The following is a 26,267-nucleotide window of genomic DNA, read 5'->3' on the forward strand; positions in this document are numbered from 1 at the left end:
GGAAAACATAAAATCTTTATTGTATTGACTACAATGTTACATTGAGAATAAAACCAACATCAAAATGTTGTATTAGGAATAAAACTCATGTCATAAAATGATACATCAATTCAGAAAACACTTTAATTATAAAAAAATAGCGCAAAGTACTGTAGCGCTTTGATTTCTAGATTTCTAATATTTGACATAGTAATTATTTGTGGCCAATTGATAGTAACGTACGAATACATACAGTTTATCCAGAATTCACACAATTCAAATAAACTTAAACACATATTGTTTGTGTTTCAGGCTGTTCTTGATGGAAATGAGGCAACTATTCAATGATACTGAGATTGTTCAGCTATGTATTCCACTACATAGACTCGTGTTTTCGATATTACAAATGCACCCTCTTACCAGAGCATGATCAGAGTCAAGATACCTGCTCTTGAATGAAAAACAGTCTTCTATCGAACCTCTTCAACGTTTATCAATAGCAATATGCTCTATTTGTGTCCGTCGTTCAGTCGATAGTAGGAGTTGCCATTTCAGACGATGATTCTCGTTATGCTTAACGTAGATATTCACTATGAATAAACAGTTGTCTAAGCATGATTCTAGTAGCTGGTTATCCTTATCTGTTTGATGAGCTGGGACACTGTAAGACCTACCCACTCAGGTATTTAAATCCCTAAGTGCGATTATTAAGTCCGAGTGTTTACCATTTTTGGGAGGGCTTGTCCTTAACTGGATTCGAACTGTAGTCATTGAGAGTATAGCTTTATTTGTTCTAATGAAAATAATTATGCTTTATCAGCAACTTACAATCGCTCCTCCAAATTCCACCCTTTCCTTTTTTTCAGTACTACATTCGTAACACGCAAATATGGAGCCTTAACTTAGACTTGGACCATATATGAATCCACTATGGTCATGATTTGTACCAAACACTCAGTTTTGGATACTTTATAATAATTGTAAACTTATTATATAGTTCTACTGAACAAACCCACAAAATACTTAATTAATATATATACATATGTGCTTACAAATGTTCTGCTGTGAGATGTTACCTAATTAATCTTTTTCTTAATAACCTTACTGAGCTAAAATCCCAAGTGTCAACACATGCTATAAATGACGTAAGTGTCAAAAATAAGTTAGACATTAACACCATTGGATGCCGGCTCAGTGGTCTATCGGTTAAGGGCTCTGGCTCGAGACTGGTAGGTCCTGGGTTCGAATCTCGCGAGTGCGGGATAGTGGATGCGCACTGCTAAGGAGTCCCATAATAGGACGAAACGGCCGTCCAGTGCTTCCAGGTTTTCCATGGTGGTCTAGCTTCAATCGACTCATGATTTCAACTTTGAAAAATACTGAAATCTCCACAAAACCCCTTCTCAAAATAAATAATAATTATTGATTGTAATCTTTACAGAGTTAAAAAAAGTGGCTCAAAAGTTTCAAAGTACTAGTTTACATTACTTATAAGTAGTAATGAAAAGTGAAACAAATTATAAACGATAGAACAGATTTACCTCACTTCGCCGAACAATTTCCGCTGGTTTACTATCACCACCATCCATAAATGATGATAATGACAATGACTTATTACCACTTTCTGATATGATATTTTCAGTAATTAAATGATTCTGACCAGTATTATTATTACTCATAGTTTTCGTATTAGGATGAGTTAAATGGTCTGTAGAAGATGTACTATGTGAATTTATTCGATTTTGTATATAGGTTTCTGATTCATTATTGTTAGTTTGAATAATTCGGTTACAATCATCATTGGCTGAAAGAATAAATGAACACCAAGTAGGAACTAGTAAAACAACACATTAATCAATGGATAAACATTTACATTACATAAAGAAATTTTAATTTATAGACTACATGGATTATAACTAAGATCATGAACCAATCAATGTTAGACCATCATTGTAAACCTGGAAGCATTGGAAGGCCGTCTCGTCCTAGTATGGGACTCTTCATCAGTGAGCATCCGCGATCCGGCTGTCCAGTTTTTCCAGGTTTTCAACAACGGTCTGACATTGATCGGTTCATGATCTCAATTCAAACTCAACAATCTCCTTAATCTTATATCGATAAATAGATTGTGGTTAGAATGTACTATTTAGAACTTGTCAGCTGGCTGTATATAGCTCATAGGTGTTTATTTTCACATTTGGACTCGAACCTAGTGTTTTTCGATCCAAATTACTTACAACCAAGATCAATGTGTGAAGAACAGATACAGATATGTATTGGTTCAAGTTATCAAATCATATCATCCAAGTCAGATAAATCATCAAGACAAATGCCAGAGTTTTAAAAGTAATAACAATATTAATGGTAGTAGAAATACATTAGATCTAGATAAGATGATACGAGAAGGAATAAATCCATGGAATTAAGAGAAGTACAAGATAGTTTTGAAAATCATCATTCACAAATTTAACGAATCTGAAAGATATAATAATCCATACTATCATTCAACGTCTCTTTCTCTAACCACAACAATGATTATGGTAAATTGTAAAGAGAAAATTCCCATTTTGACATTTGATAATGAAATTCATCGACAAACATATGACGGAGACGAAAAGAAGGACAAGTGTACCTACCGTTCCGAAGAAGGTATTGTTCCTAAAGTTACAGTTCTTAAATGATGCTACGGAAGAAATCTTGACACAGAGGTTAAGAAGGGCAGTACAGAAAACATTTAATGCAGCCCGACTGAGTACCGTCTTCTACAACCGCCCCACAATAAGAACTGTTAATAAAGACGGATTGCCTGAATTCGCCACATCTATGTGTATTTACCAATTCAACTGCTCCTGTGGAGCCAGTTATATAGGGCGTATAATTCGGCAAGTTCGTCAACGAATAACAGAACACCATCCGTAGTAGTTGAGCAAAGGACAGGTAAAGGGGATTAAGAGTTCTATTCTCGCTCACTTGGTGGACACAGGTCATCAGGTTGAACTGAATAAAGCTTTTAAGGTTATCTACCATATTCCATCAAATTTGCCACATGGTTTACGAGCTTGTCTATTGCACATAGCTGAAGCCATCGCAATTCATATTCACAAACCGAACCTTTGTATCCAAAAGAAGTTTGTACAACCACTCTCGCTACCTTGGCCATCGGTATAGCGGAGTTTGTAGCAGAATTTTGGTAAACAATTATCTGATTCCTTCCATTTTTGTATTTTATTTATTCTCTTCATTCGTCTCTTGATTCTTACATAACTACTATATTACTGACCATTCATCAAAATATTTTGTTAGTTCTTTCTTCTTTTTTTTATATATTATGCAACGTAGCAACAGCTTGTCTTTCGAATAATAACTTTGATTAGTATTAATCATTCTCTTCCAATTAATGTTAGTTTATAATCGATGTCTTACTTACTTACTTACTTACTTACTTACGCCTGCTACCCCTCGTTGAGGAGCATAGGCCGCTCACCATCGATGTCATTATATAATTATTACGTAACGTATCTACTCCATGAGTGTTATTTAATTATTGTAAATCATATATATTAGTGTAGAACCATGATGAAAAACTAATTGAAAAGAAATTTCTTCGCTCGATTCGTTCCTTTTTATTTATCAAATTGTAAAGAGTATAAGTACTCATTATTTATATCTGAATGACAGATTAATTATTAAAAACTATCACGTATTTTGTATTAGAACTTCTTATTCTCTCGAACAGAGTAGTATGGTACACATTGAGAGAAGTACTGAATACACTATGAGTATCTAATAATCGTAACCAATTATTGAAGGCATAGAATGAATCGATTTATAAAAAGATCGCAATAATGTAGACATATTTATATGTTACTTCTTTGGAAAACTTTGAGTTTCTAGCATTTTAATACTATTTCATGCCACCTATGACACATATATTTGCTTCTGGTCAATTACTCATGTGTGATCTATACATATATGCATGCTAGTATATATGTACCTGTATACTTGTATAAAGTATGCTGGAGGTTACACGCGAGTAATTGTCAAAGGGCAAAGTTATATGTGTGACAGAATAGGTAGAAAGATTAGAATAGTCCACAGAAACGTGAAATAGTACTAAATGTTACATGTTTTAAAAATTAATTTACAACGTTCTATTCTGAGAATCTATTCCTAATTATGGCATCATACTGCTGCCTATACTCAATGTTTCTTAATAACGCTGAAACTGTTAACACATCTATTACTCTAACATTCATCCTGATAATTTCATCTCTATATGCTATATATGAGTGTATTCATTTAAACTTCTGTACATATGTGCAAAACTCTCTGATGTTTATGACTGACTAACTGATTTGTCTCTATGGGCAACGTTGTACGGTGGATTTATTGATTATCAAGTGTCCAGTGTTTTGGATTCAAAACAATTAGACTACAACATATTCAAATAACTAAAATAACTTACATGATTTTTGTATTAAACTAACATTATTAGAATTTGTAATTGATGATAAAATCTCATTATTAAATGATAATAATGATGAAGATGCTGATGATTTATTCATTGGATGATAACGTTTAAATGACATTGCTTTACGTATATGTCGACGTTGAATTTGTATTTGTAATTGTTGATAATGTCCTAAACGTTGTGATAATATACCATTTAAATCAATAATATGAGATTTTAATTGATTAATTTGAGTTTCCAATTTTCTGTTATAAATAATTTATTTTTTTTAAATAGCAAAATGAATAGATATTCATTCCATTGCCAAACAGAAAGAGAGGGGAAAAATGAGTGTAATAACAAAACAACATATATGTGTATATATAATATTTATGATGAATAAAAACTCAATGGTGTGAAGTATTAAGCGCTCGCTGTAAAACTTAACGGAAGGGGGGGGCACTCTTCAACGAGGTATATAAGAAATCTTGAACTATTCATTTGAACCGCGATTGATCTTTCAGAAGTAGTGGTAGTATCCAATGTCGTATTTTCTTAGTCCTTAATTCTATTTAAATTATATAGATCGAATAGTCATGAGATTTTCTAGGAGTAGGTTGGAAGAAAGTTAGGGGCGTCCAGACCAAAACGTGGCACATATCCATGAAGTCGCTGATAAGTGGACTGAGCCATGTTGGTAGGTGTAGATTACCTGGTTGGGATGCGCGAGATGATAACAACCGATGGTTAGAGACCTTGAATGACATGGCTCAAAATCGTTTGCAATGGCGAAGGTGCATCCACTGTTCGTGTTCTCCCAAATTATAATCTTCTGCATTCTTCATGTCTCTATCTTTTTCTCTTTCCAAATTTGTTTCACTGGACTAAACTCTTTGGATAACATCTTCAAACCCTAGTCTTTCGGATTACTGCCTATACTCTTACTACTTCTACCACTATGGGATTTTAATCGACAACTTCATCTGTGTGTTAATGCGGTATGGCAACTCGAACTGATGTACGTACGTACGAAGTTCTATGTTGTGACTGACTGACTGACTAGGAACATCTAGTTGACATATGCCCAATATCGTGAAACAAAGGTATTGAAATTCTTCTACCGATTATCTCTACCTTATTTAACAATAAAACATAGTGTACTCGATGTCAGAGTTATGTCGACTAGTAGACTAGATTACAACTTGATTGCTAAGATCCGACCACCATAAGGGATTAAACAAATACTTCATTTTCCCTAGGTCTATCAAAGTAGAACGTGAACAACAGAAACCAGTCACGTCCTTATAAGAAATAAGAATCATTCAAATGGGAAAGTTTTGCTTTTCTTTCTATGATATTACTCCAGTGTTAATTATAGCTATATATAGTGGTAGTCTAGAGTAAACAATGAGTTTTAAACAATCATTGAAATGGTCGAAAGATTTCAAGTGTCTAGATCAATTTTCATCATAAAACTGGAAGAACAATGGTAAAATAACTGATTGAGGATTTTTCTCTCAGATCCTAGTGTTCGAAAAGGTTTTGTTAATGTTGTCCTGGCCGTAGATAAATACCGACGAATGACACCTACCCAGTTCTTCTTGGTTTTAAATGGTTATATAAAGTCAGTGAAGTCATTTCGTTCTGATATGGGACTCCTCAGTAGTGCGCATACATGATCTAACTTAGATTGGTTCACGATCTCAATGACATTCAACAATTTCCACAACATTATGCTGATAACTGTCATGTGCTCATTCGCTAGCGATTAGTTTCTAAAGAAAATGTCCAAAGTTCTAGTGAGAAGCCGCAACCACTGAAACTAAATCGTGTCGGTTGTAAGACAGTTAACCACTTGAAATTTAAATCAATCCTAATATTATTGGTACATGATAAAAATCTAAATTTGAATGTTCACTAGGTTCTCATTAATTTACATTATCTGCATTTTAGATTAGACAATATTTTGTCTATTAAATTTAGTACCCACTTTACACTAATTCACTGTAAAACTAAGAAGAAAACGAACTTAAGTTTCAAGCAATCGACTATATTCTTTAAATTTTAGAATTTGAGTATGTTAGAATTATCAAATGGAGTTATGTTGAAATTTGGGGTTAAGTACAAAGTAGGAAAGACAGTTTTATTGCACGAAGCTGAAACTCCGTGAACCACTACAATGATCATCAAAAAAGCACTGGTATTTATAAATGATTGTCTACACAATATATTCAATATCTGTTGATCGCACACGATCAACAACAACCCACTGTGATAGAGAACAAACCAGCTTCCTAATGAAGAGCGAGTTAAGAAAAGACGCTGAAAGTGAATAGGACTTGAATTGCAGAAATTATCAAACTGCATCACGAGGCAAACCCTTACTGGCAAACCTGAAGGCTAAAAAAGGCACTGCGTCCGAAATTGGAGGCAGACATCAAAAGAACGAATAGCCATTGGAAACAACTGAAAAAGAGATCTGAGGACACAGTTGATTGGAAAATCCTGACGGGCAGCTTACGCTCCACTACGGCTATAACAGGCGCAGGTAACTAATTAGTAATACAAATATATATATATATATATATATATATATATCATTTAAGTGATTAAGTCTATCAGTGCTTTATGTCTCATTCACAGGAAAGAGAAGAAATTATTTAGTCATTCACGTGTACTTATTATCTGATTTCTGATTGACCCACTGTATCAAACTCCTATAATAAAGAAAATGTATTTATATGACATCGACAAGGCTGAAAGCGAATGATTGTCAATCTACAACATAATTATTTATGTGATTTACAACATTACATCAAAATGTATACTATTTACTACCCCGTTCTTCAATGAAAGATATTAATACTTATTTACTCACTCACCGAGCACTTTGTATGCAATTGACTAATTTCAGAGTTAAATCTGATGTTCTCGATGTAACATTGTTACTACTGTCAGTAGTAGGAGAGTGATAAAAAGCTGAAGGATAAGAATGATTAATTAATGTATTATTAGCATCTAAGCCTAATTCTTGCATAGTTTGTCTGACGTATGACCATAAATAACGTTCCAATTGACGTTGTTCAAAGATCAAACGACGTAAAGTCTCTTGATCACGTGATATGGCTAAACGAACTTGTGATTCAGACATTAAACCAAATGTTAAACGATTACGTTCCAATTTAGCCTAAAAAAACAAGGTAATGGTAATAAAACGACAATTTTAAGTGAATTTATAACGAATAAAACAACTTTCATTGGCAAATTGGATTGTTATATTAAGATGAAACGGAAGTCTAGTAATTCCATGTTTTTCAGTAATGGTCTAAGATCAGTTCGCCATTGAAAACTATAGAAATTTCTACAATCTCCACAAATCCTCCTACTCAAATAATAATCATGTGCTCACTGGTGATTAGCTTCTAGAAGCCATTCCTGGAGTTTTAGTAAGAAACTGTAACTAGTGGAGTTTAACTATGTCAGATGTGAAACAGTTATTCACCACATGTAATGGAAGTCGGTCGCTCAATATCATGAACAGATTGAAGTCAAACATACAACAACACCATTGAATATCGGCTTAGTGGTGTGAAGGTTACGGATTCACGAGCGATACCAAAGGCCCTGAGTTCGATTTCCAGATGCACTCTGCTAAGGAGTCATATACTAAGAAGAAACGAGAGCTCAGTGCTTCCAAGTTTAAAATTATGTTTTAGCTAAGATCAGATCTCCACAAATACCCATACACTAATAATAAAATAAATTATTTAGTAGGATTAATCAGACTAAGTAAAAAAATGAATTGAGAAACCTGGAAGTGGTGTAACCTGCAATTCACCGATTAACAAAGATTAATATATTGATATATCAAGCGAAATTGACAGATGTAATTAAGGTATAGTGAAAAATGGAATGATTTATTCCAATCTCGGTCATTTTAGCGCCATCGTAACGTTAATCTGACTGTGAAAGTTAGGATCTAGAACGAGTTAGTGAGGTGCTCCGTTTGAGAATAATGAACTCCGAAACCCAGGTGAAGATGTTCAGCAACTCTCTCTGTTTGATCATTGTGGTTTTCGAAGGATCGCTCGCATTCAGTGACAGCATAATGTTAGTAATGTTAGCAATGTGTGTTTGAGTGACTCAATTAGCACTGTTATTCTTGAAACACTGGTTTTTATAGCTTGAAAATGTGTTATGAATATCATGCCAAAGGATTCAACATCGTGTATTCTTAGATGATGCTGAAATTAGGTGAGAAAAAGATTTGGTAAGTTTATGACATGGTAACATCTCATAGAAGGTAACCGGTATCTGTCAGTCTATCAAGACAGAACAGTTATAGTTTATATCATGAACTGATTTTAGTTAGACAATATATTTTGAAAAGCAGGTGGTAGCCCACTAAGTGATTTGAAAACGTAAGCGCTCATTATTAACCCTGAAGATCACAGGCTTTTTCTTTGAAGGGGATTAGTGAATGTGAGCTGTGTTGAGGAGTTTCATATTCAGACAAGAAGCTAATCCAATGCATTCTGGTTCTCAAATGTTATCTCGTTAAAGTCAGTTCACGATGTGAGTAATGTACTAAACAACCTCAAAAAAACTCCCGTATCAATATATTTTTTGAAATAATTAAACTACCTTTCTTTGTGGTTCAACATACAACAAAAGATCGTTCACAATCTCTACAATCATATGATATTGGAGCTAAAAATATATGTAGAAAAGAAAAGAAAGCATAAATGGATAAAACAATGGTTTGCATGAAATATACAATCTATGTTTAACATTTAGAAAGACAAATGTTCTAGCATGGTCGTAAAATAGAGGCATTTGCTAGTAATCTTGAGATACGTTTGCAGGTCTGTGTGTCTACGGTCTCTATAAAGGTATTCTTAACTACCTACTCATTGTCTTCATGTTTTGATGATGTTTATACAAAAGTAAAAGGATAAAAACGACTCAATCGGGTAAGTGGATATGAAGAATGCAAAACAGTTACCTACCTATGGAATTTTAGAAGATGGTTGACCAATATCGAGAATGGATTGAAATTAGATGTGTAAACCATTTATTGCTAGCCCAATGATGGTCTAAAGGTTACACTCTTGAAGTAAGAGATATGGAAGTCCAGGGGCTCAATATCCTGGCGAGGTATTTAATAATCACTACTGTGCGATCCTTTACTAGGACGAAACAACTGCCCAATATCTTCTGGTTCTCAAAGATTGTCTAAATAACACTGCTATATCCTAGCGAAGACATAAGTACGGGTAACTCACAGGACCTATTAATGGACGATTATCCTATGTAGATTCTTATTGTATAACTATTCAGTAACTAGATTATGTATATCTATATTCCCCTTATTATAAGCTTCATTTTGACCTATTGATTATCATTATACGATTTACTATTCCGAAATTATACTCAGTTTATTCGATTACTGTCTCCCACGCTCACAGCAACATTTGGCTTGATTTTGTACAAATATTATTTTCTATTTTATGGTGTGATTTGGTCTGTCTGTTTGGTATATAAACCGAGTATGCTTGAAATAAACGATTCGCATAGCAGAAGCTGCTATTGGTGTTCTGGACTCAAGTGGAAGGGCTAGGCGGATAAAGGACCAATAAGGACGCTAGATTACTCATACTAATCGAACGTCATTTATTGTCACAGTGTTAAGGTCGTAGAAGTCGTATTTCCATTGGTGGATAATTCACGTAACAAAAGCCGGACATACAACTCAATAACGAATTAGGATGCGTCCTTGGTTCATCTTGTAAAGTCATAACAAATTAGCGACGACCCTGACCAAGTCATAACAAACACCACTCCGTGATGCAAAATATAAAACTCGAAAACTTCCACTAAACATACCGAACCGTATTTTAAAAAATGGCGTCAACTATACATAAACATATACACATCAACATAAAACTTACAGAATTTGTGGAAACATTTAGCGTATGATGCAATAGAGTGACTGTGTCAGCTCCTTCTGGATTACGAACCACTTCTGTTTCATCTAGTGACTGTGAAGAAGAATCAAAACAAAAAGAAACAGACAAATTTAATGCAGCACCAACAAAACATATCAGGTTGTTAAATAAGTATTTACAGATTATAGGATAAGGAATAATATTTGCAAGTTGTATACATTTATTATTCTTGGGATAAATTATAATTTGGAAGTATTTCATTGATAAATACTTAACAAGAAGGACTTTATTACAGACTCTGTAATTTATGAAGACATATCTAAACAGTTTAATGTTACAATGAAATGTGTGTCAAATAAGATACGATATAAATGTGAACATCAATAACATCATAGTAAAGGGTAAATATAAGAAGACAAAAATAGAAGGAGGTTGAAAAAAATCAATCAAAGTTATTTGATAAATACGTAATCATCACGGCCGAGATAGGCTAATTACACATTCCTCTTATATACATGGGTCGGATCGGAGAGATTCGATAGTGAATGTATCTCTTACAAACAGTTTAGCTTCAAGATCTAATCCCTGGAGTTCTAGTGCGAAAAAACCTTGACTAGTGGAGGTCAACCATGTCGGGTGTAAAATCAGTTGTCCACCGTAAGTAATGGGAGATGGTTCTATACTATCTTAAACTGATTTCATTTATACAGATAAATCATTAGTGGTTTGTTTAGTGATCAAGAGGTTTGGAGACCATGAGCAAGACCAAAGGGTCCACGATTCGATCTCTAATGACGAGTTACGGGCGCGCAATGCTGAAGAGTCCCGTATCAGAACGAAACAGCTGTCTATTGCCTTCTGGTCTTTAGTAGTGATCTAGCTAAGATTATTTTGCCACGTAAACTAAAACAATCCGTCTTATCAAAAAATTTTATCTTAAGGTTTGGAAAAAACGTTGAAATTAAAACTTACTAGCGGTGGGATTAGATGTGGAAGTGGTAAATTTGCTGGATCAGCAGGTTCATAATGTATATAAAATACTTCACATGAACAACGAGATATCATACGTTGTAGTTGGATAGGACGAATATAATTCGAATGGAGTTCAGAAGTAGAACTAGTGACTGTAGTAGTGGTTGTTGTGGTTGTAACCATCGTAGAAGTTAAAGTAACGTTATTTCTGAGTGTCATATCGTTACTCATTAGTTTTGTACCAAAGGTCAATGTACTTGTTCGAGTTAACGGATTCTTATTATTACTAATATTATTATTGTTTGAAGGGGTTTTAGGAAAACAAACACATGCTGTAACTACACCACCGACGGATCTACCACAACCTACTACTTCAGGTCGTCCACTTAATGCATCTTCATCAGCATTCAAATTATGATGTGTCCAATCACTAACATCAGCTGTAGATAACCATTGATCAGGTGTTTCTGGAAGAACCTAGGACAAGAAAATAACCAAGGACATCAGTAACTAAATTATTACTTGAAGAAAAAATACATTTTCATAGTTTATAACACGAACTGACCTTAACTAGATCACCATTGAAAACTTGGGAACAGTGGACGGCCGCTTCGTCCTAGTACAAAAATCCTCAGCAGAGCGCATCCACGAGCCCCTATCCGGGAATCGAAATTATACTAGAACGAAGCGGCCACCCGGTGCTTTCAGATTTCTAACGAATACCTAGATAAGATCAATTCGTGATTTAAACTATGAAAATTAGACGATTCCCACAAATCCTCTTATACTAATCATAAACATATTTCTTAATTTAAAGATTCGAATAAGTAACACCTGTTAGCAGTGTACTCTGACCAGGTTCATATAAGGAACCACTGCCTGGTCCATTTTTAACCGATCAGCACTAGTGGATGAATGAGATTCTAGTTTTTTTTAATGTAAATTATATATAAACTGTAATGTTTTTACCACTCTATCTTTGTTGATCGGGGTTTCTGGCTATTCGCTCTGAATTCTGGTTCTGAATTTTCAAAAATTCAGGCGGATTATCGTGGACAAAGAATAAATAAGCCAGTAGAAAAGCGAAACAACATAACTGATAGTATTCTACCAGTAATATGAAGTAACGTTTCATCTATTGTGATCATCAAAGTTCATCAACTATGATTTTAATGAGCTAAGAAGAACCGGACCATTACATGTTTGTGCTTATATTCTATCTTAATGTCGAGCAATGGGACAAGAGATGATAAGCAAGATAGGCTATCAGACGTCAATAATGAACTTTATCAAGTTCTTAACTGACGGACATTTTGATTTGATCTTAGCAATGATATTGATGATATCACTGAGTGGTAGGGTTTGATATATCAATGTATAACGTGATTTAATTGGACGGTTAATTTAATGTGAACACCTCCAACTAGGCTATTAAACGGAGTCTAGTTGGACTAACTACAATAAGCAACAAGAAAAGCTCATAACCACATCCCGCCCCCAGCTCAAATGGCGTTGGTAATATATGTTAGCCTAAGGAGTCAATATTTGTCAAGAAACATAAAACATACCTCACTCACATACATCTACAATTGTACATTGATCAGCTAGAAAATCTTAATGTGTAACATAAGATGAAGCCAACTACATTAATTCTTATGGTACGAATAAACGCTTTTCTCTGAAATAGTGAACCGCTGTTCAAAAGTCATGTAACTAGTAATTACGAAGATTATACATACATTTACTTAACTAACTGTATCGCTTTAAACGCTAACAAGATATCTACTTTGCTACTGAGTTCAGGTGGCCAAACCACTTGTAAAACGAGTATGATTTTTAATTCAATTTTAACTGAATCGAATTATTCAGTGGTCGATAATTTGACTGCATTTTGATCATTCTTGATACTGGTTTCTAGTTCAAGAATAAACGTTAACTCTGAGATGCAGGTACATTCATTTGACAATTCTCAACTTCGATGAAACGCTCATCCTTCAATCCACTGCTAGTCATATTCCATTTATTCTATACAAAAATACATTATATTACGTTAAATAAATAAATAAATACACTTCCACTTTCACTATCACAATCAAGATTACTAACTTGTCCAACAGTAGCATAATATTGCATACATTCCAAATGTCCAACCAAGCTAGATTTATTCAACAATTGTGAATCCTTCCATATCGGTGGATGAGTTAACGCATCCAACTTGGCTCTGGCTGCGGACACTAAGACATAACCAGCTAAATGATTTGTTTTTAACATTAACTATAAATATAAGAAAACAGTAATGATATATATATATATATATATATATATATATATTTCAACAATCATTTGTGTACTATTTAGTCCAGACTCCTCCCCCCAAATGCCCTGGTACGGCTGAGAGTGGGGAGAGTGCACCCTCCCTCTCGAAATGCTCTCACATGGCCACGCGTTTATAGCCTCTACTAGAGAAGTCCTCCTCACTGCCTTCTCATGGCATTACTGTTGTTTAGAAAATTGAGAGGACGAAAAGCGAATGTCCGGCACACGGGCTAACTCCAGTATCCTGAGGGAACAAATGGCGTATATACCAATCATTGGTCACCGGCTGACATGGGACTGCATCGACTCACGACGCTCCACTGCCTTGTGGAATAGACCTTCAGGTAAAAGGCTCGATGTGTGGCCCCTAAGAAAACAACCTGCTTCAGTTTGGGCACCTGGGCAGTATCACAGCCCTCAAACAAATCAAATGAGATTTGTGCGGTGCATATGTGTCTGGTGCTTCCTTGTACCAATATTTAAGTGTTTAAATAAATAAAAATTAATAAGTCCAGTCTTCATTAATGTTTCTGTTTACCAGGAAGAATCGTAAAAAAACGGAAATTAAAACCGGTAGACTTCTTAAATAAGTATAATTCTTTGCACCCGAAACCTAAAAGTTATTTACTGATATATCCGCCACTAACAAAGGAAGATAGTATATGTTGATATGTTTTCAATTTTTGTGTTATTAATGCAGTTTGTGTTGAAAACTATATCGTAACCGTCAATTGTATTACATTATATTGTATCGCACCAAATCGTATCTTCAGATAACTAAAATGACTCATAATGTCATAAAATAAGAAAAAGAGAATTCAGCGAAGAAAATTTTCTTTTCGACGAAATCATTTACTTAAGCTGTACATTCGTATATACAGTTATATGGAAAATATATGTCTATAGGAGACTAGGAAAGATTGCATTATAAATTGATTCGACAATAAATAACAAATGAGGTTACGTACTAATCAGAGGGAAAGCAAAAAAAAATTTATGGGTCAGATAATAGTCCAATTAACAGATATGAAGAAAAGCGACAAACACAAAGGTCATAATAATAATAACAACTGATTAGAGTTTAAAATGTAAAACAGTAATTTAAAAACCAAAAAAACCGATAATAATCAAATAAAAGTGCAGAAAAGAAAAAAACGCAACCAGAAATATACCCATTAAGGGAATTAGGGCCAAGGAAGGATGAGAGGTTGGACAAATCGTTTCTGCACGCAAAGTTCAGGCTTCAGTTCATGGATTGCCAATGCCTCAGCAGTGCACAAAATATTGATTCGACCCCCCTTTGGTCCGGTTCCTTTGACTCTATAGATTACTTTAAAAGAGTCTTTTGGAGCAATGTGTCCATAGTTGATCAAATGCTCTTGTATCGAACTAGTCATCTTTTTACATTCTCCTTTTAGCAGCCAAGCCGGATAGTGTTCCGAGATGCGTTTGGAAAGCGATCGCTTTGTGCGGCCTATGTAACGTGCCCCACATGAGCAAATAAATTTATAGGTACACATCAATGTGGCCCAAAGCGAAAGTTTATCCTTAACACACCCCCAAATGGTAGGCGGGCTAGGGAAAACGATTCGAAGCTTGGCTGTGTAGAAAGTTTTATTCAACGATTTTGAAATCCGTTTATTCAGGATTTCAGCAGCCGTGTCTCCTTTGAATTCCATATTCATAAACAAAGTTTTCTTCTGCATTGTCAAAGCTTTTTCTTGATGAAGTCTAGGTGTTAAGTTGCTATCGACGAACCTAGGTGGATAACCATTTTTGATGAGGGTCTGTCGAAGATGAAGTAGTTCTTCATTTATTGTGTCATTGGAACAGATTCGCTTGATCCTAGAGGATAAAAAGTGAATTAAGTTCCTCTTCCGACTCAGTGGAACCCAACTATGGAAATTCGTGTATTGTCCATTCCAAGTAGGTTTTCTATATATAGATCTTTGTAAATAACCATCAGGCATTCTTTTCAAACAGATATCAGGAAAATGGAATTCATGGTTCGCTTCTGCCTCTAAGGTAAATTGAATTGTTGGGTGACAATTATTGAAAATATTTAAGATTTCATTGTGGTCCATGTCATGTTCACAAATAATGAAAGTATCATCCATATATCTCTTATATAAATGAAATTTCTCAATTATTGGTCGAAGTACAGAACTGATTACAACAAAAGTTGTTTTGAAATGCTCAAAATCTTTATAATATACTGGAATAAGGTCATTTGTTTGACGAATAAAGCTATCAAACTGGATTTTAGCGTTCAATTCTTGTAGATTGTTATAATCAATATGTAAATAAAATCCTTACAGTTAGTCGATTACTCACAAAAAAACATAAATCTCAATTATCTGATCTTCGGAAAAATCAGGACTTAGTGTTATGTCGCCCAGACAAGGGTACAGGAATTGTATTTACGGATCACCTTGACTGTATTTCCAAAATATCTTCGATATTATCTGATACGGTCAAATTCTCTAAAGAAACCGTTCAAAATGACACAACTGAAGAAGCGGAACAGATGCTAATTAAAATCCTAAGGAAGATGAAAGATGAATTTATTATCAATTGTGACCTCTTTGAACATCTCAAACCATCGGGTTCCGTTATACATAGACTATATGGACTCCCAAAAGTTCATAAGAATAATGTCCCTTTACGTCCTATACTTGATATGAACAACTCTCCATATCACTCTATTGCTAAATGGTTAGTTGACATTTTACAACCTGTTAAAAATCATATCAATAAATACAATTCTCTTGATTCCTTTGAATTTGTCGACTCAATTAGAAATATCAACGTAATTGGTTAGAAAATGTTCTCATTAGATGTCACTTCGCTGTTTACAAATGTTCCTCTCACAGAAACTATTTGTTTTTTATGTGACTATATTGAAAACAATAATCTTGATATGTGTATCCCAAAACATTATTTTAAAGAACTACTTCTACGATGTACGCTCAACGTGCAATTTAAATTTAATGATGTTTTCTATAGACAAACAGATGGAGTTGCAATGGGCTCTCCACTGGGTCCTCTCCTGGCTGATTGTTTCATGGCCAATCTAGAAAGTTCTGTACTTCGACCAATAATTGAGAAATTTCATTTATATAAGAGATATATGGATGATACTTTCATTATTTGTGAACATGACATGGACCACAATGAAATCTTAAATATTTTCAATAATTGTCACCCAACAATTCAATTTACCTTAGAGGCAGAAGCGAACCATGAATTCCATTTTCCTGATATCTGTTTGAAAAGAATGCCTGATGGTTATTTACAAAGATCTATATATAGAAAACCTACTTGGAATGGACAATACACGAATTTCCATAGTTGGGTTCCACTGAGTCGGAAGAGGAACTTAATTCACTTTTTATCCTCTAGGATCAAGCGAATCTGTTCCAATGACACAATAAATGAAGAACTACTTCATCTTCGATAGACCCTCATCAAAAATGGTTATCCACCTAGGTTCGTCGATAGCAACTTAACACCTAGACTTCATCAATAAAAAGCTTTGACAATGCAGAAGAAAACTTTGTTTATGAATATGGAATTCAAAGGAGACACGGCTGCTGAAATCCTGAATAAACGGATTTCAAAATCGTTGAATAAAACTTTCTACACAGCCAAGCTTCGAATCGTTTTCCCTAGCCCGCCTACCATTTGGGGGTGTGTTAAGGATAAACTTTCGCTTTGGGCCACATTGATGTGTACCTATAAATTTATTTGCTCATGTGGGGCACGTTACATAGGCCGCACAAAGCGATCGCTTTCCAAACGCATCTCGGAACACTATCCGGCTTGGCTGCTAAAAGGAGAATGTAAAAAGATGACTAGTTCGATACAAGAGCATTTGATCAACTATGGACACATTGCTCCAAAAGACTCTTTTAAAGTAATCTATAGAGTCAAAGGAACCGGACCAAAGGGGGGTCGAATCAATATTTTGTGCACTGCTGAGGCATTGGCAATCCATGAACTGAAGCCTGAACTTTGCGTGCAGAAACGATTTGTCCAACCTCTCACCCTTCCTTGGCCCTAGTTCCCTTAATGGGTATATTTCTGGTTGCGTTTTTTTCTTTTCTGCACTTTTATTTGATTATTATCGGTTTTTTTGGTTTTTAAATTACTGTTTTACATTTTAAACTCTAATCAGTTGTTATTATTATTATGACCTTTGTGTTTGTCGCTTTTCTTCATATCTGTTAATTGGACTATTATCTGACCCATAAATTTTTTTTTTGCTTTCCCTCTGATTAGTACGTAACCTCATTTGTTATTTATTGTCGAATCAATTTATAATGCAATCTTTCCTAGTCTCCTATAGACATATATTTTCCATATAACTGTATATACGAATGTACAGCTTAAGTAAATGATTTCGTCGAAAAGAAAATTTTCTTCGCTGAATTCTCTTTTTCTTATATCGTACCTATTTTCAACTAAGTCGTATCAGTAATAAACAAGAAACTATTCACAGAAATCAACTCTTTATTGTTCATCTGCAGTAATACAATGCATATATATGTGGTTTTTAAGGTAATGACTGAGAAAAAAAGACACAGTATCATTTAAAACCATTTTTGCTGTCCACTATTCACAGAGAATATAATTTTTAATATTTTTAAATCAAGGGGTTGAAAGGTTTGTGAATAGTCTGTGATAGATAGTGAATTGTCTGAAGTTAGCTATATGGAATGCATAAGACAGCGTAAATATGCAACAATTTCAATTATTAAAGAATAATAACATAATGAGATGCAGCAATCAAGACAAATGTCAGAGTTGTACAAGTAGAAATATTATCAGCAAAAGCAGTACAACATTAATTATAGAAACAACAATGAATAATTTGAGAAATAAAAAGCATATCTTAATTTTGCAAGCTCATTGATCAAGGAAAGCAAAGGCTGAAAGCATCTGTGCTAAGTTATCTAACGTCACGATAACCCTGTAAACCCTAATCTGGTAAATAGAAAATTATGAGAGAAAACCTATCAAAGTATCTAATTATCTTGTTATCCTGATATTAATTCAACGCCAAAAGTGACTTACCAACTTCAGTATATAAAGGAACTGGTTATTCAGTTTAATGCTCATTCAGAAGCCCCCCCCCAAAAAAAAAACACCACAAAACTTACCTGAGGATTGATTAATTCCAAATGCCAATTACGCTCAGCAACTAAACTAGACGCACAGATATGTAAACCTTGTAGTTGTGATACTACATCAGTTTGTTTGGGTTCCTATTCGGAAAAGATTAAAACACAGCGACAACGTTTACATAGACAACTTCATTAGTTAAATAATAACAAAAGATATAAATAGTATGATAATACTGAGAAAAGAATTGGAAATCTTCGATCATGATGTCAAAAGACAGAGATGTGAGTGATTGGTTAGCAGACCTGGATTTGCATTTCATGTTGTTGAATACCCATTAGAAAGTTATATCATGAAAGAAATCCATAGTTCTTTCAAAGAGATTTCAATCCAGATTGTCTATAGTATGTCACAGTTTGATGCATCACACCGTCATATGTGATACAAATAGACATGTGGTCCTTTTGAGCGTAGGACCCAACACCATACACTAAAACAATGTTACATAGTACTCTAATTTTAAATCAATACACCTAACCACACATCAACATATTTAAGAGATCACAGCAAAAAGAACAACTACGCTACAAGTAAAACAGGATTAGTAATAGCTCCATAATTAATTAACAGTAACCTATGAATTCATGTCCCTATCTTTTTTCTCTTTCCAAATTTATTTCACTGGATTATATTCCTTGAATAACATCTTCAAACCCAAATCTTTCCGACCACTGCTTATACTCTTACTACTTCTGCCACTATGGGATTTGAATCGACAACTGCATCTCTGTGCTAGTATGGTATGACAACTCGAACTGATGTACGTACGAAGTTCTACATTGTGACCGACTGACTGAACTTATGAAAGACAGAACACACAACAACAACAGTTTATGAATGACGAAAAATTTCACAATTATAAGAATACAAAAACATAACAGTTTAAGCGGGTAATAACTATGCAACAAACATGTAAGCTTCAAAAATTCAACTCTGCTTAGTCTTCATCCCGTTAGAGCATTATATAAATTTAGAAATATTTTAAATATTTCCACTAGATAGAATATCAATACAAAGTGTTTCTACGTCACTGACTTATGCTCACTTTCTCTCATTATTATTAACATCGAAACTATACACACACAATCCCTAAATAATACATAGATTAACTTACTTCTTCACAATAAGCATAAAAACGTGCTGTATCTACTTCCTCTAATAACTGTGCCAACATTGGTATCTGTTTAGAAAACGTTAACTTCGATTTATTCGACTCAGATGATGGTGATAAGTTTGTTGACAAATATACATCATCATAATTATCTTCCTTCATTTCTGAGTTGTTATTATTATTAATTGTTGTTGCTGTTGTTGTCGCCGTCACCATAGTCACAGTATTTGATGGCATGTTGATATTATCTGGTAACATTTCATCAGTTGTAGGCATTTTCATCAGAAAGCAATTATCATTATAATTTGATTTAGTCAATTTTGACAAATTACATGAATCAGATGGTTGAATAACAGTAGATAATGGACGTTTATCCGTAGAATTTAATAATATACAACCATTATTATTAATAACATTGTTTGTTAATTGAATCGCACTACGAGCACTATTCATTAAAACAAGAAAGTAGGTGTAAGTGAATAAGAAATGTGAGGGGAGGGGGAGAAAAGTACATATACACGTCATGTAAATAAATGACCACTATGATAATAAGAAAATTAAATTATCAGTATGGAGACTTGTAGAGACTTTAGTATTTACGTAGTTGAAATCGCAAGTTGATCTAAGCTAAACCACAATTCAAAAGATGGAAGCATTGAGCGACCGTTTTTTCCTTGTATGGAATCGTGAAAATATTACAATCTCCACAGTGATAGTAATCATGTGTTCAATAGTGACTAGCTTCAACATATAACTCCTGAAGTTCTAGTGAGATGCCGTGACCAGTGAAGTTCAATTCCCGTCCGGTGTGAGATAGTAATCTACCTCAAGCAATGTGTTAGGTCGGCTTACAATAAACTCTATCAGAGCCTCCAGAGAGGCTCATAAAGAGCCCAACCAATCAGCGATTAGTTAGAAGCTATGCTACTAAAATGCTACTAAAATAACAAGGTCCTGATTGGCTGTTACATACTGCTACTATGGAATCTCAAGGTCTTTTAATTACTATAAAACCCCTGTTTTTTCTGTACATAATGAACCTTGTAGTAAAGTGCTTCTCTGATACTCGTGTCTTCTCTCTGGTCTTTCAGGTCGCTGAGTAGTGCTAGCCTGGGGTTATCCGAATAGCCAGGATCCGAATAAAGCGTCCACCCTACGAGACATAACAGTGGCGACGGGGATTTCGGCAAAAAAAAAAACAATTGTTGTCGGGGTTTTTGGTACACAAAAAATACAACAATTGTCGTCGAGGATTCTGGCAAAAAGAAATACAGCAACCGAGACGTGATTTGGTAATCAAACAAGCTGTAATAATTGCCGGTGAATTTTCGGAGTTATTATTATTATCAGCAGAAAAAAATGACGATTTCTTTAGAACAGGCGCTGATAATCTTAGAGCACCGGCAACAACAGATGCTAGCCTTCCAGCAGCAACTATTTGAAACAGTCTTGGACAAGTTTTTCAATAATGGTGCTAAAATGGCCGTCCCAGAAGAACGCCCAGTTGAGGGTTCATTTCCCTTCACATCTGATGGAAAAGGCAAAATGGGTAAGTTGACCGGTTCAGAGCAAGACAATATCTTGCTAAATGCACATGAAACTGTGACAGTATCAGATGTCAAAGAAAAACAAGGTTCCGTAGACAAAGCCCTGAGCCCAGAGTCTAATGAAGCACCACTCAATCCGCCGATTTCTGAAGACAAACTTCAGTCAGAATTAAACTACGGGTTACATGATATCGGCCAAGAAAGCTGGAATGGTGCACATGATTTTGATGAAAATTCTTATGAAGATGAGGAAACTAAGTCGGTTGAATCAAATGCTGATCAAAAACCTAAGGCAATTTCATTAGATGATGATTCCCCTAGCTATCAAATATCCTCCAGTGAAAATCTTAATGAATTTGATGGAGATGTTTCAGAAAAGCCAAATTCCGATGACCTAAAATCAAATATCGTTCATCATCATCTATTCATTTCTAGTGGATTCTGCATTCAATACGAGAAATGTGTTCTAAATAAAGTCATATTAATTGTAAATTGGAGATATGAAGATCCAACATTATTTCGTGGGGGAGGAAATGTTGGAGAATTTCAACCTACAGATAATTTTTTAAAATCAGAATCTAATCTTCGAATCTTCAAAAAAAGGGAGGTGTTAGGTCGGCTTACAATAAACTCTATCAGAGCCTCCAGAGAGGCTCATAAAGAGCCCAACCAATCAGCGATTAGTTAGAAGCTATGCTACTAAAATGCTACTAAAATAACAAGGTCCTGATTGGCTGTTACATACTGCTACTATGGAATCTCAAGGTCTTTTAATTACTATAAAACCCCTGTTTTTTCTGTACATAATGAACCTTGTAGTAAAGTGCTTCTCTGATACTCGTGTCTTCTCTCTGGTCTTTCAGGTCGCTGAGTAGTGCTAGCCTGGGGTTATCCGAATAGCTAGGATCCGAATAAAGCGTCCACCCTACGAGACATAACACAATGAATGAAGGGTTGTGCAAGATCATGGATCGACTGAAGTAGAATATTAGCACTGTTGGATGTCGGCTCAGTGGTTTGGAGGTTGCGCGTGAGACTGAAGGTTTTGGGTTCGATCCTCGCGTGGGGACCGTGTATGCACTCTCCTGAGAAACGGCCGTCCAGTGTATCTAGGTTTTCAATGGTGATCTAGCTTACAACAACTCGTGATTTAAACTGTGAAACTCCAAATTAATCCTTTTAGGGAGATTTCATATTATCTGAGGATTTTTTTATTAAAAAAATTAATATATGGTAAATTGTGACGTGTAAGACAAGTCATCGTAACATTTTTATCAACTTATATATCCGTAATGATCTTTGTTGTTATGGAATCATCTTACAATGTTTATTATTATTAATGACCATAAACTGTTTTCAAACGAAAGGAGCGGTGTCTTAGTGACAGTGACATTCGTCTTTTAACCATTAAGTTCTATATTTGAGTCCCCACTTCACCTATAACAGTTAAGGTAGTGGTGTGGCATTATTATCCTGCACATTCAGAGTGCTAGTTAGTAATTCGTAACGTAGAACCTGGTATGCATGTACATCGCAATTTCAAGTATGGCGCATAGCCAAGTACCTAGTGAATGTCATATGTACTTTCGTTAAAAAATCTCTAAACAGTACAAACTCATTGATCAATTTTTTTATTAAGCTTGAATCTCTGAGCCATAAACTAGATTTACCTGAAAGCAAATAGACGGACCTGAGTTGAAACATTAAGACTAAATGACTGAAATAGATAAATGCTTCTATCACTAAACCAACAAACTTGGTAACCCATGAAACTAACTTCTAACTGTAACGTTACTTCTTGTCAAATGTATTTTTCAGCATTTCATGACCATAATAATGATGTTTCATTTTTCTAAATTACTTGAAATAACAATGGATACACAAAAACCGATTGGAAAAATTCTCAAGAGACAAGATATTGTTTCAGTGGAATGATGAAATGGAGTAAGTGATTCTAATAATTTTAAACAGAAATTTACTACTACTAATACTTCTTACTTTCGACTAAGAGCTGTGCCACCGCCACCACTACTACTGCTACTACAGACACCCAATTTTCCAATACCGAAACTTCCAACAGCACCCGAGACACCGCCACCACTTGTCATTGTTGTTGTATGACCACTGCTACTACCATTACCGCCAGGATGTAATCGGAATCCATGTAGTGCACGAGCTGATAAATTCTTTTTCAGCGATTGAGCATGTCGATAACTATCCATTAGAATATAGACAAGATTTCTATGTTGTTCTGTCCATCGCATTTTAAACTCATGTATTTCAAGATGATGAACAGGAGTGAGCTAAGACAGAAACAGAGGAAGATCAGGAGAAAAAATTAGAGTAATTCGATTTATGAGTCAAGAAAATTCAAGTGTATTTTTGTGATGTTCACTAAGTCTAGGTAGACAGGCGGACAGGAATTGATTCTATTGCATTACACGTATCTTATTCAATTAGTACCAATAAAACCAATCACGTAACAAGTTTCTACACTTCCACCGAACACAGAGTAGGTTTGAGCAAAATGTAAATTATGACAAAAAAAGAGGATAGGAAAAGTACAGGTTACAAGCCACATATCCCTAACTCACTATTCATTTGTCTGAAAAATCAAATAATCAACGTTGAGTTCTCCGACTATACAACAAGTAAAAGCTGCTAAAGGTAGTCTGTAGAACATCCTGTAGCAATAGAAAGGACTGGACAAACATGGCGTTGACAAGTTACAGTCTGAATAGCTTGGTGATATCGTCTCAACTTGAGAGAATCGAATTACACAGGGAACATTAGTTTCCTGAACATTGCAGATACAACATTGGCGGCCTGTTTAAACATCTGGGCTACCTGTTCCTGTCATCTAGATATTTCAACAACTTATCTAATTTCGTTTGTCTGAATACATCATTATGCCTATTAATCGAACAACCTATTCAGGTGCGTTTCTGAAAAGTGTACAACCTTTCGCTGTAAAGGTTACAAAAGGCCTAATCAGAGATATTGTGGTTGCTGGCAATATGCAGCAAGAAGAATGTACATTATCCAGATGTCGTTTAACTGGACTGCTAACTTCTAACTGGAGATCACTCAATATTTATCGTCAGTAAGGACGAAGTAAGAAGAGGAAACTTGTTAAAATACTGTGCTGAGAATTCTATATTGTACCAAAAATATAATATTGAATAAAGCTAATAATAATAATAATAATAATAATTAACTTGTTGGTGAATGTCAACTACAGGACATCCTGGCAACTACCTCTAATCACCTAACATCAGCAATAAGGTGGGTTTGATGCTGAGACACCTAGACAAGAGATCACGTTGGAACTTAGTCGACAGAATTCGGTCAGCATTACAAATTAAACAAACATAACATTGGTCACTACTCAGAGATCACTCAATAGTAAGTGGTATGATAAATCGCAATCGCGAACATTAATGGGAAAACTGAACAATGAATGAAAATTCATCACACTGAACAAAGCCAGTGGCTATCTAGATCCAGTGGTTAAGTGGATGACCCGATAGTATTTGAAGCAAAAGGAATCGGGTCCAAGTCCCAGCGTGAAAATCAATTGAAGGATACAGGTACATCCATCTGACGATCCCCAAATGGCCTGAAGCGCATGTCCTGGCTTTCACTGCTAGCCAACCAAGTAGTCTGCATCTACCAACATGGCTCAGACTAGAAGTTAGTCACTTCAAGCACCGATATAACGTTTTGTTTCGGCCGCCCCTAACTTTCTTTCAACCATCCCCAACACTAGTCAGCATTGAGCATCGCGATAATCGGTGTTCAGGCATATGTAACACGTGGCCTAACCATCTCAGTCGATGAAGATTCACAACCTCATCAACTGATTTACCATCATTCCTCAATACCCTGAGTCTAACCTCACTATTACTTACCCGGTGATCCCAGAACGGCTGGGAAAAAAGAAGAGTTAGCGAATACTGAATCGATCAACAGCGCTGGTCAGGCATGCAATTGACCATGTCACAGATGCTGAGCTATGGAGTGAATAACAGATGTAAACTCATGCAAATCAGAATTATGATTCCAATTAGTGACTTCTTGAGAAATGAAATTAGTTAGCTGTTTCAAGAATTAACAATGATATTTTGTACAACATATACAACTAAATAACAATAACTTACATCTTCGTGTGTCAACTGACTGTTACTACTGCAGGATGTAGCAGTATAGTTATATCTAGGGGTTTGTATATGATTAATATTATTATAAGTAGTACGGTTGTTATTATTATAATCACTAAATGGCAATGTTTCCTCATCAACAACCTGTGATGTCGACGTAACATCCGCACTTATATTTTCAGTAATTGTAGACGTAGAATTGATAGATGTATTATTCTTTATGGATTCAATTGGATGACATTTAATGCTAGAGGGACTGAGATTAGTATTTCCAGAATTATTGTTACAAATATTACTATTTTCATTGGTATTAGTATTAGTTGTAGATGTAGTAACAGATGTCACTGCAGTGGGTCGTGGTCCAGGTATATGCACACGTACAGTTGTATTTGACGGGAGAACAGTTGGACAAAGTTGTTGATAACGTAATAATGGGACTAGAATAAATGCTTCAATATCATTATTCATTTCTTCAGTATCCAGTTGTTCTATGTCATGAATGCTGAAATTATGATGGTTTAACTGATGATTGTTACTAATATCATTAGTCTGTTTAAATATAGATTGAAAAAAAACATAAAAACATCAACATATGATCTG

General features: G+C 34.9%; 1 protein-coding gene across 1 annotated transcript in view; it reads right to left on the minus strand.

The window, feature by feature from the left end:
- Positions 1–26,267, minus strand: part of Smp_160060 (hypothetical protein) — a 96,805-nt gene that overhangs the window by 20,908 nt on the left and 49,630 nt on the right. The window contains exons 30-40 of the mRNA XM_018798020.1: positions 25,668–26,011; positions 23,642–23,810; positions 19,964–20,124; positions 18,828–18,932; positions 13,434–13,623; positions 11,709–11,816; positions 11,350–11,501; positions 10,381–10,470; positions 9,074–9,139; positions 7,312–7,616; positions 1,521–1,551 (exon numbers count right to left, since the gene is read on the minus strand). Coding sequence (XP_018646756.1) covers positions 1,521–1,551; positions 7,312–7,616; positions 9,074–9,139; positions 10,381–10,470; positions 11,350–11,501; positions 11,709–11,816; positions 13,434–13,623; positions 18,828–18,932; positions 19,964–20,124; positions 23,642–23,810; positions 25,668–26,011 — 1,721 coding nt within the window. The remainder of the gene's footprint in view (positions 1–1,520; positions 1,552–7,311; positions 7,617–9,073; positions 9,140–10,380; positions 10,471–11,349; positions 11,502–11,708; positions 11,817–13,433; positions 13,624–18,827; positions 18,933–19,963; positions 20,125–23,641; positions 23,811–25,667; positions 26,012–26,267) is intronic.

This window comes from Schistosoma mansoni, assembly GCF_000237925.1.
Source record: "Schistosoma mansoni, WGS project CABG00000000 data, supercontig 0160, strain Puerto Rico, whole genome shotgun sequence".
Lineage (NCBI taxonomy): Eukaryota > Metazoa > Platyhelminthes > Trematoda > Strigeidida > Schistosomatidae > Schistosoma > Schistosoma mansoni.